The sequence below is a fragment of a genome, unplaced genomic scaffold (genome assembly GCF_019419815.1).
Source record: "Pyrus x bretschneideri cultivar Hongxiangsu unplaced genomic scaffold, Pyrus_bretschneideri_v1 Contig24, whole genome shotgun sequence".
In the NCBI taxonomy this organism is placed as follows: Eukaryota; Viridiplantae; Streptophyta; class Magnoliopsida; order Rosales; family Rosaceae; genus Pyrus; species Pyrus x bretschneideri.
Window position 1 is genome coordinate 5,445,112 of NW_025999546.1, and position 12,357 is coordinate 5,457,468.

General features: G+C 33.9%; 1 protein-coding gene across 1 annotated transcript; it reads right to left on the reverse strand.

Annotated features, from left to right (window-relative positions):
* Window positions 1-3,025: 3,025 nt before the first annotated feature.
* LOC103945932 (polygalacturonase) lies at window positions 3,026-6,964 on the reverse strand. Its single transcript, XM_009356531.3, has 9 exons — window positions 6,719-6,964; window positions 6,372-6,503; window positions 5,807-5,971; window positions 5,270-5,290; window positions 4,888-5,095; window positions 4,137-4,218; window positions 3,933-4,041; window positions 3,648-3,764; window positions 3,026-3,407 (listed from the first exon to the last, which is right to left on the reverse strand). Exons 1-9 carry the CDS (start codon window positions 6,962-6,964, stop codon window positions 3,180-3,182), a joined length of 1,308 nt encoding a protein of 435 aa, XP_009354806.3. The 3' UTR covers window positions 3,026-3,179.
* Window positions 6,965-12,357: the final 5,393 nt, after the last annotated feature.

A 12,357-nucleotide genomic window follows, 5' to 3' on the forward strand; every position in this document is an offset into this window, starting at 1 on the left:
AATCTTGAATTTGTTTGACGACGGTTTGGTTGCGTTCTCGGTGATTGGCAGCCCAAGCGTTCAACTCTCCGGCAATCACTTTGTAGCTACTGACAATCAGGGAGAGGTTGCAGCCATGGAAGATCAGATCAAAACATCTTTGTCATCTAGAGTGAACACCTTACACAATGGATTGACTTCCAAGCAACTATCTATGGTAAAACAAAATGGCAAAAGAGATTTTACAGGAATTGGGAAGATGTTTTATTTTACCACGGATAAGGCAAAATAAATGAACAATAGAACAATACAGCGTTATACAACAGGTCCCCTCACAGAGCCTGGAACACCGAAGCATCATTAACGTAGCTACGAAGGCACCCAAAAAACAGTAGGAAGAGTTAAGCTCTGCCTAACCTTGATTTATATTCCTTGGTGGACATGACAGCCCGTCTCTTGACAACCAAAACCAGACAGGGAGGAGGTTGCGAGGGCCAGCTGTTGAAGACACACCCGCTTGAAACCGGCCAGAAATTATTTTAAGTTTTTTATTTAAAATTAAACACAAACAGTCCTAACGAAAAACTAGCTGCAGAATGTATGATAAACGGTTATGATGCATTGATCTCTGGAATCCTTACAAAGAGGATACGAATAAGATCCTGATCAAGCAAAACAACCTTTTAATTTGTACTTTACAATTAAGTTAACCTAAATCATTGTGCACTAAGAAAAATGGTTTATTTCCTTTTGAGAAATAGGTAACAATCACGAAAGCAATAATAATTTTTGAAATTATTGTTGGCAGTTTAAAATTTTAATTGTGCATTCCTCTTAATACTTTTTTTTTTATATATAAATATAAAAGCTTAGAGTACACAATTAAAATTTTAAAATGTCAGTAACAAATTCCTAATAATTGTTTCCCCAAACATGAATTAGTTCAAAATACTTTAGTCTTTGGGCTTCTGGTGCCGTTACCTTAAGAGCCCGCTTGGTGGGCCGGCTGAAACAGGCTATGGACAACTAAAATGGGCCCCGAGCTATGTACGTACAGTTCATCTCTTAACCTTCTCTTCCTTGTGATATCATCTGTGCTTTCTTCACTGTTAAAGATCTTCGGTGGCCTTTCGGCTGTCAATTCTTGTAAAGATTGCCGGAATTCTGAGTCTGCTATGTACGTACAGTTCGTCTCTTAACCTTCTCTTCCTTGTGAATCAACTGTTGAAAAGACAATAGTTGAGAAATCCACCCTGCCAATTGATGTAATAGAAAACCACACCCAACGCGTATTGCGCAAATTCTGCTTGGTACCCAATTTTCAGTGTTTTATAACCCGGATTTCTTATCACAAGGCACTACTGTTCACGACATGAGAAACCCGAGCCATATTGCTATTGGAATGGTTGAGGGGGTAATGTCAACGTGTTGCAAGAGTTAGACTAAAAATGAGTTCAAGCTGATAGAAATAACGTCCTACATGCTTACAAGGCTATTGTGTTGGGCAAAATTGCAGTTAATTCAATTCTTGCAATGAAATACATCATGTTAAGAACGATATCGGAATCGGAACTGTCTGAGTTAGTTTATACCAACTTTGAAGATGTGCAAGAAGTCATTAGAACGGATAGGAGGGATGGACCTCACATTGATTCGAATCTCGGAATTGGAGGGCCGGGTCTTACCAAAGACTTGTACTACTGCAAATATATTCTCCACCATTATGGCTTGGAGGAAGACTCATAAGTAGTTCACAAAATCATTAAATTGAATGGTGAGATTAAGTACAAGTTTATTGCTACAATGATTAGGAGGATAGGGACAATAAGAAATAAGAAGATTGTTGTATTCGGAGTTTCCTTCAAAAAGAATACAAACGATGTGCGAAATTCAATGACAATACAAATTTGCAAATGTCTGTTGAAAGAAGGATACGACTGAATTGGCGATTTATGATGCTAAAGCAAGAAGAGCAAGGATCGTACTATGTCTTCTCTTCTTGCTTTAGCATCATAAATCGCTAATTTATTGAATCTTTCTTTCAACAAACATTTGCAAATCTTTATTGCTATTGAATTTCGCACATCGTTTGTATTCTTTTTGTAGAAAACTTCAAATATAGGAATCTTCTTATTTCTTATTGTCCCCATCCTCTTAATCATCGTAGCAATAAACTTATACTTTCACCATTCAATTTAATGATTTTGTGAACTACTTCCGAGTCTTCCTTCAAGTCCTAATGGTGGAGAATATGTGGAGAATATATTTGTTGTAGTACAAGTCTTTGGTAGGACCCGGCCCTCCAATTCCGAGATTCAAATCAATGTGAGGTCCAACCCTCCTGTTCATTCTAATGACCTCTTGCACATCTTCAAAGTTGGTATGAACTAACTCAAACAGTTCCGATATCATTGTCAACATGCTGTATTTCATGTCAATAATTGAATTAACTGCAATTTTGCCCAACACAACAGCCTTGTAATCACGTAGGACGTTAATTCTATCAGCTTGAACCATTTTTCGTATAACTCTTGCAACACGTTGACATTACCCCTCAACTATTCCAATAGCAATATGGCTCGGGTTTCTCACATCGTGAACAACAGTGCCTTGTGATAAGAAATCCAGGTTATAAAACACTGGGTACCAAGCGGATTTTGCATCAATATGCGTTGGGTGTGGTTTTCTATTACGTCAATTGGCAGGGTGGATTTCTCAACTATTATCTTTTCAGCAGTTGATTTAGTCATCACAAATTTCACAACTGTTTCCCAACATGTGAGGTCTAACGAACCTTTAGGGTGGATTTCGCAATTGTTATCTTTTCAGCAATTGATTTAGTCATCACAAATTATTCTTTAGCAACACCGTATTAGTCTATTTCTCGTTGTTGTAATTAGATAACGAGAACACGTTGGGATCCTCACCTTGAATGGGATAACTTTATTTTTCATTACTAATTACAAGTAAGCCTACAATAAATTTGTTTCAATTCTGGCAATACTATAATAACTGTGCAAATAAAGACAAATGCAAATCCCCACCTCCCCACAACATCAATTAAACTAAGTGTAAATTATAAAATTAATCCCTGAATTTTCACCATATTTCGGATGGAAGGACCAATTTTTCACATTCTTAAAGACGAAGTCTAAACTATATATGGTGAAAGTTCATGAACCAATTTTATAATTTACTCATTAAATTAACGAAGAGCATTTTGGAGAAACCGTTCCTCTATGGCTTAAATCGACATGCTCACACGAAGCTTGGGCAATTTCATTGGCTAAAGATCTTAGGTTTACGTCTTTTAACAAAATGTCTTGACATCCGAAACTCTTGCTGCAGTCAAATTTCACTGCCACTTTTGAAGCACTTGTGCCTTTCACATTCTCATATACCACATTGCTTATTTTCACAGCTGAAGCCTGCACAAAATGATTGCTATTACAATGTGTACTACTACAGGCGTTATTATTAGTACGTAAAAAAAAAGTCATTTAACACTTCTCAAAATGCATTTCGTCGTAATATTTATGTATGTCTTGAGTGAATGATGATATTTTAACCTAACTTTTCCACCATACAATAACTTACAAATTATGTTTTACTGTTAGATAGTTTAATAGAATCTTGTGGATAAAATGTAAAATTAGACCGTGCATTACCTGTTCTTGGCATGGTGAATCCTGATCGCAATAGTATTGGTCGATGATAATTGGATTGCTCACATTGGCCATCATAACATTTTTGAATCTGATGTTTGTTGCATACCCAGACCCGCCCTATTTATCAAACAAATTGACCAATATGTGTCATTTGATTTATACACATGTACATGAAATAAAACGAAAACCCTTTTCTGTGTCAAAAAGTTAATTGACTGCATTGTATGTGTAATGTGTGTCTGCATTCCCGGTCTTACACATATATGGTTGAAAATTAAGTCTTACCTGCCAAGTCTTTATTCTTAATCCGTTAGTGGTGCCAATAATTTTGGCTTTAGAAACCACCACATCTGAAACCTCTGCTTGTGAATTTCCAGCTCCTAAGCTTCCAATGCTGCAATATGACATCACCAGAATAAGTATGAAATTATTTTGTACAAGATAATCGAAAAATTAATATCATGTTTAATGTATCTGATGGAATATTACCTAATTCCATGACCTGGTCCGCAGGTTATATCATCAGCTCGAACATTTTTTGACCCACTTACTATCGAAATACAGTCATCACCTTCAATTCATTAATAACATAAAAGAAAACATAAGTAATATTAGTTTTGGTGGATTAATATTTCTTTCAAAATTTATAATTGGTGCTTTATAACAGTTTGAGATATTACGTTATTAGAACATCCTTAACTAATTTTTTTTGTTGGACTTAATTTAGACTACCGAATTAGAAGACATATTCAAAGGAGAGGTTACTTTACCATTTATAGTGTAAATTAACAGCATGAACGGAGCCAGAATTATTTTTTAGTGAGGCAAACTTTGAATGATGAAATTAAATTAATATTTTGATACCATACTATCAACTTATTGTCCAGCAATATGATTTTGGGTATCTGGTGTTTAGAACAGTAAAATTGTAACCATTAGTTAATGGAAAATTACATGGCACGAAATGGAGAGAGAGTAAGAAAAGTATAAATGCGAGAGGGTATTTTAAGTTGAGTGTTTTGACTGATAATTTATGTGTATACAGATAATTTATACTTGTACTTAGAGTATTTTTTTATGGTAAAAAGAGTTGAGTAGGGGCCATTGTCCCCAGTAAGCATATGTTGCCTCCGTCCATGCTTAGATTAGATTACTAATTCAAAGACACATTCAAATAAGAGGTCACTTTACTAGTTATAGTGTAAATTGACAGTCTAGTAAAATAAGAGTTTAAATATACCTGTTCTAATGAGGACATTGCTTATCCGAATATTTTGTGTTGCTGTGACATGGATTCCATCTGTGTTTGGGCTATCGCCTGGTGCGGTCACTATAAGATTCGAAGCTTTTACATTCACACACGACTGAAAAGATAGATGCATTCTCTGGGCATTTCGGAACCTCACATTGTCTACTTCCAAAGTGTTGCACCCGAAGAAAGTCACGGCCTTTCATGAACAAGAACAAGAAAGGAAAAGAAAAAGAAGACAGCGATACAGATTTCAGTATTTAATTAATGGAAACGAAAATTCAATACCCTAAGAGTGTTTCTCTTCTTGAAATGTAATCTTTGTTTGATATAATCATTAGTACTTGGAAATAAATAGGTCCCAAAAACTTACATTTGGTGCGAGCGTGCAAGGCTGTAAGATAATGGAAGGTTCCACAAAAGAAAACAAAATATTGTTAGTCTTTGCATATAGAAATGGGTATTCAAAGTTTAAATTAAAAAAAAAAAAAAAAAAGATTTTTGACAAGTTTATTAAAAAAATTAACTAACACAATTGTCATTTAGAATTAACTTTAGCAAACAAATAGGCAATTCGTAATACTTTTACCAATTACAAACAGTTTAACAACTAAAATATCTTATATTTTATTATTTGTTGCAAAAAAGATATTTATGTATCGTGATTTTATAATAAGGACTTTTAAAGATGATTGAATTTATTTTTAGGTTTTAAAATTTGGCTTGATTTTTGTTTTCAATTTTCAATTTTTTGAATCTTAAAATAAAAAAATCGTTAACAAATAAATTTTAATTTTTTAAAATATAAAAACTAAAATGATTATGAACAATTGAATAAGAGCAAATAGTTACCAAAAGGGTTTCTAAGTCATGCACAACAAGTAATTCCATTAGTAATGGCATAACTTACAAGGGATTCGTTAACTTTGCATGAGTTTAGCCACCATTTCCTTCCATTGCCATTGATGGTGCCACCACCTTCAACTCTGAAGTTAGTCAAATTTGTAAACAAAATCCAATGCCGTAAGTCCGTATAATCTGATCGTTTGGTAGAGGCTTTGATGGTTCCATAGATCTAGTAAAATGAATCCAATTAATAAGAGCAGATACGTTTTTTTTTTTTATATAAAATCTAAATAGTAAAATATACAAGTAATGTTACGTATTCACTATGCCGCGCACAATTGTTTATATTGTAATTATATTACCTAGGAAGCAAGTAACTCTCTCTAAAATCCTCTAACCTTTCTTCCTCTCTCTTTTCGTCCATCTCTCTTTTCTCTCTCTGAGTTTTGGCCTACGAAACGTATAGTACATATATACTCTTTATACTAGTATTTATATTTTATATTCATCCCCACCATTCAACTATATGATTCTACCCAAACAAGTATATTAGGTCGATTGTAGATGGATATACAGTTATACAGTTTGCATGTTATGTATGTGCATTTAATATGGTATATGTGACTCACCTTGAGCGTGACATCAGATTGGCAAGGGCCGGAGAAATTCATTGGCTTCAGATGATAGACCCTATTCTTAGGAACCACAAGCTCAACACCTCTTTTAGAAGAACAAGCCTTCTCCCAGGCGTTCATAAATGCCTGTATAAAACACGTACAATTATAATTATCAAACCACAACCAGTTAAGAACCCTCATTCTACTCATGATTAAACTCTCATGCATGTTAGTTGTTAGAGATATCATCAACAATGTGATCGAATAGCGTCATTAAAAGAAGAAAATAAAGAAATAATCTTCTTGAGAAGAGCTCGAGGGTTATTACGACTACGGCTTTCCTCGTACAACTGGGTTACCTGGGTATCATCCCCTCCATCTCCTTTTGCTCCAAAATGATCCACATTTACAGTAACATTCTCTGCTGAAGTTGATTGAAGCCTTCTTGTTCGATGGTGACGATGAAGATCAAGTACAACTAGTGGGTTCCCTAGGTCACTACTAAAAGAGAAGGGAAATGAGGCTAATATTATGAGAAGTACTGAGAGAAACTGGTTTTGTGAAAACATTGTAACTTTCACTTTTTGACACAGACACAATTGCATGTCCACAATTCCAGATGTTCAAGACAGACGTTTGGATGATATATATGTGGGATGTAATCGTGAAGGCCTAATGCATATTTATAGAAGCGTAGTCAAAGCTTTCTAGAGAGAGAGAGAGAGAGAGAAAGGTAGGCACTTTGAGAATTAGAAGCAATGACGGCTGAGACTTAGAGAGAATCTTCACGAGTCAGAGAGGTATGGAGATTGAGCAGCAGGAGGTTGAGACGAAAGGATTTAGTTGGCAGGTAGCCGACTCTGGTTTCATACAATTAGTTTTCTATCCACTAAAGAAACATATATATGACGAAATATGAATGGAATGGCCGAGTTTAGTTTGGTTACCGGTGCTGGTTTACCAACACGCGAGAAATTTTTATGTATTTTATATTCAATTGAGATTTTGAAAGATTTTATTTATTATTTTTTTTATAAATTCAGGAGTATTCAATTATAATTTTAAATAATTTTCTAAGTTTAACACTATGTTTGGATGAGGGAAATAAACATGGAATTTTGGTAAAAGTCAGAATTTATAAATTGACAAGCACCAATTCTCTTGTTTAGATTCATAAACTAGAAATTTTAGAATTCCAGCGTGGAAAAAAAACTTGGAATTTGGGACCTCCAAATCCCAAGTTCAAATTCCATGTAAATAGGTGTCATTTCTTAATTTCTATGATTGAGAGTTTAAAAATAATAAATTCCGTATTCAATTCCGTTGTTCTTTTAGGTTAACTAAGGGTATTCAATCAGGATTTTAAAAGAATTTATAATATTTCAGGTATATTCAATTACAAATTGATTTTTAAAGATTTTAAACAGTTGGGGAATTCGAGAAAATTCATTGTGTATTTTAAGCATTCTTAAATCTCAACTCTCCTTTGAGGGAATTCATTCAAAGTTTTACATAGACTCTTTAGAAATCAATTAAACTCTATCAAAATCCTTGGACTTATAAATTCATTAAAATCTCTCAAATTCCCAATTGAATACATCCTAATTTACCATTTGAATGGAATCATAACACTACGTGATGATGTTCCCAATTCACCAAACAAATCTCCTTAAATACCAACATATATTTGGGAATATAAATCCTACAATTAAAAAGTTTCCGTAAAACCAATATACACCATTTAAAGATTAGGTAATGAAAACCCAAATAAGAAATTACTCGAACCCATTTAAGAGTTTGAGATACATTCTAAATGTGTAAATCATAGACTAGTAAACTTCCACGATCGATAATCAGTAGTAAACTTCCAAAACAAATGTGGAAAATATATGGCTTTCCAAACTAATTCCAAACAAAGCGGTCCGAATAGAAATAACTGATTACAAATCATAACTAATTAATTTTTACTAATTAATAAAACTTTCTTTGTCAACTAAAAGAGTGTGAAAAGACAAATTAATCTTCTATCACACAAAAAAAATGATAGGCAATAATTTACAGGTCCAATTTTACTGTTTTGGTAGCCTCACCTATAGGTGATGTTAAAAACCTCTAATATTAAAAAAAAAAAAAAAAAAAAAAAACCATAACCAAAAACTTCCCACTCCCCCAAGTTCTCTCTCTCCCTCTATTCTTCTCATTTTCTAAAAGAATATGTTCATACACCAAAAGTGTGTAGGCAAATGCTAGTAAAATTAATAAAAACCATGATTATCAGAAAGAAAAATTGGATAAAAACCGAAGCCGCCAACGTGTAAACGACAGGAAGTTATAGTGATCTTCCGTTGATAGCTGCGTTAGGTATAATCTGGCATTTCCCATTGTTGAATTATGCTAACAGGTGTTGATCCACTACTATATTTGCCTGTTTTGGAACTCCGTTGACATTCAACTAAATTATGATATATATTGACTTGGAAATCTAATTCAGCTCCCACTTTGAGTGCCAAAACTGCAGCATTGGCATTCAAAGAAATTATGAAATTCATCTGAATTAAGAGCTTTGGCAAGCCTTTGAAAATGTTTTCAAACCATTTTCCCATACGTTGTGCGCAAATCTCTTCATCACCACCATTATGGTCGAAGCAAATGGAGGGGAGGGGAGGAGGCTACGCACTATTTAAGATTTGGTTTTTTTAGTCAAAATGATTCATGAAATTTGCATAACTCTTCACTTTGGTCCTTAAAATTTGAAATCAATAGAATTGGTTCTTGAGATTGTCTACCATCAATCATTTTGGTCATTTTGTGAAAAACTTCCATTAAATAAGAATAAAATAACCAAAATACTCTTAATTTTTGTCAAATCATTTTGGCCTATTGTTTATTAAATTGAGGTTATATTTATCATTTTGATCCTTACTTAACATAATTTTGCACAGAATGACCAAAATGATTGATAGTGGACAATCTCATTGATCATTTCTATTGATTTCAAATTTCAAGGACCAAAATGATGTGTTATATAAATCTCAGTGACCATTTTAGCTAAAAAGCTTTAAGATTTCGACACTATTAAATTATTTAATCCCTTCTTTCTTCAATCTTTGATCTATTCCTTCCATACTCTCTCTGTTGTTTTTTTCCTTTCCTCCTCTTCTGTTTCCTCTTGGTCCTACAATTTAACCAAATTATAAAAGTCATCTAATATTAATTAATTAATCTCACTTTGGACCGAATGAAGTCACATTCAGCCTTCCTGAAATTCAGTCATAATAGCACCCATCTTAGAACGCACTCAATCTTCTTATTCTCCTTTTCTTCCCCAAAACCTATATTTATATTGGAACTCTCATTGTCCATATGAAACTGGATTTGACTCCAAATTCTAACCAGTTATTATTTTTTTTCAAGTCTGAATCATTTGAATTGTATAAATAATTTTTAATTTGTGCTGATACGTTGTGCCATTTATACATGACCATCGTGGAAATATGGCGGTAGTTGCCATCCAACAAGGCTTTTAAAATATAATAATATTGTCACCAAAAGAAATGAGTCAAATGAAATGCGATAGTGATCATTTACTAGAAAACGTTATGAAAACATACCATTCACGACGAGGATAGATTTTTTAATGTGCTGGAATACAGGGTAATACATTATATGTTATTATGCAAGTCAAAGGAAGTTTTTTTTTTCTTTTTTTTTTGTTAGTGTTCCTCGACTTGTATAATGACATATGACGTAAGTGTTAATATTTCGAGCACACTGAAAAATCTCTTCATGAGAAAAGCATCCTAGATTAAATATGAAGGTTGTTAATTGCACGTGTCATTCTCCCCTTGATAATTTCTCGAACTTTAATTTCCACCAACATCACTAATACATCATGTTGTCCAAGACCCCAATGAATATGATTATGGGCATAAGCACTAAAGCATAAGCATGATGTCAAAGAGAGAGGAGAGGAGAGGCAAAGAGTAAAGAAAGTTAGGGAAGTTAGGAGGCAATTAGGTTAATTAGGAGTTTGGGTAAGAAAACAGGAAAGGAGAGCAAGTAAGATGCATGGGTTGTGGTGGTAAGAGTCTAAGAGATGTGGGATTTGCGTGTATTTAGGTTTGTGGGATGAAGTACAAGTAAGAGTTGTGGGGGTGAAGAACAAGTATGAGTACTTGTAATTGGCATCACCTAATAATTGGCGTGGTGTGTTTGGGTACAAATAGAGGGATGGGGAGGTTCGTTTGGTTTTGGAGTGAAAAAAATTGGTAAAATATGGCGTTACTTGCCATTCGAACAAGGCTTTGTCTCTTATCCACATAAAAGGCCGCAAAGTTCTCTTATGTCACTAACTGCATTTGCTTATGTATTTGGTCCAATATACTAGTAGAAGGGGTGTTGGGTTTCTACTCATGCATTTCGGTTTCGAAACTCTCTTCTTTCTAAATTATTGTATTAGTTTCGAACTCTCTCTCCTCCATTAGTAAGGGCATTTGCTTATGATCATCATAATACCCTTGTCATAATTTTATAATTTTCTCTCTTCTGCATGTCTATGTATACATTTTTTTTATTACAACGACATTTTATTCTAATTTAGATTAATGGAAAGGGCGAGGTTGGAACCCAAAACACAGTGGATTAAAGAGAGAAGCCCTAAGCAATCTGCCACATGCATACCTAAGTAGATTAATTTCATTGGTATGGATCTTTTCAATTCATATTTCCATCAAGCAGCTGGCTGATATTGTGAATTAGATGAAGATTCATGTGAAGAACTTTCATTTTGCGACAGTGGCTGAAGAACATGTTCTTCGTGGCTGGACAAGATTTAGATATTCCAAATATTTATTTGTTAGAAACGGAAGAATTCAATAAACGAACTATGGAAAAGTCTTAAAGATACAATTTCCTGGATGAACCAAAGACAAGCTCAAACTTGAAAGTACTAACAAGATATTGATCCGATAATTAATGACGTCCATGGATGCAAGTAAGTTCGTGGTTTCTTAGATCTGAATTTGGTCTAAAAGAATGAAAGGAATGAGAGAGAGGAGGTTTTTCCGGCAACAAGAAAAATTGCTTGCTATCGGCGGGATGGGGTGGCTGACGACTTGGGAATGTTTGGAGAAGCATTGGTTCGTACGTTGGGTTTTCCTAATGTTTTACGTTAAAGTTTTAACTTTTCTTCTCAAGTTAACAGGCTTATGTGAGGGTTTAGTCATGGATACTTGAGCTGTTGAGCAAAAGGAAAACAACTTATATAACATCAGTACACCGTTACGTGATATTTCGTATCAATAAAATAAAAATATGTGTACAAAAAAATGACAGATATTGACGGATGATAGAATTGATGTTATTTTAGGTTCGGAAAAATTAAAAGAATAAAGTGGCATTTAATCAGGAAAAGTGATTGGAGAAATGGTGATTCAAGAGTTAAAAGATTATTTGCTGCTAGCGTATCCCGAGAGTGGATGCTTTGGACTTTTTAAATTGTTTAGATTAATGTAACTTTCGTTTAACGTGTCAATTTTTGGACCATTACATATGAATTCGAAGAATATGACAAGATTTACAAGACTTGTTGTATACGTAGTTTGGCCGAGTTTCAATGTTTAGATCAAGCGACATTTTAATATTTTAGGATTTTTTTTTTTTTTATAATTTGTTATTTGTTTAATTCCTTCCATGTTTAGAGCTAGGATTTGTTAAGATTATTCAAACAACATTTAGTGTTGTATTTTATTAATCTTACCATATCATTAATCAAATTCGAGAGCTTTTCTCAAATTCTTTGGTGTCTCAAAAACCTGTTCAAGAGTGATATCCTTTTAATCTATAATTTTTAATGCATTACGTATCTTTATCTCATAGCACGTGACGTCACAATAACAGTAAACCCGTACCATATAATTCATTTTAGAGCACACTCCAGGCTGATGAATTTTTTTTTTCTTTTGTCCGACGGTGGGCTGATGAATTTTGGGCACAACAG

Coding starts and splice junctions, on each gene's coding strand:
- LOC103945932 (XM_009356531.3), bottom strand. CDS start 6,964: ATGCAATTGTGTCTGTGTCAAAAAGTGAAAGTTACAATGTTTTCACAA. Junction 4,219..4,887: donor CAATGTCCTCATTAGAACAG/GTATATTTAAAC, acceptor AATGAATTGAAG/GTGATGACTGTATTTCGATA. Junction 4,042..4,136: donor GGACCAGGTCATGGAATTAG/GTAATATTCCAT, acceptor GTCATATTGCAG/CATTGGAAGCTTAGGAGCTG.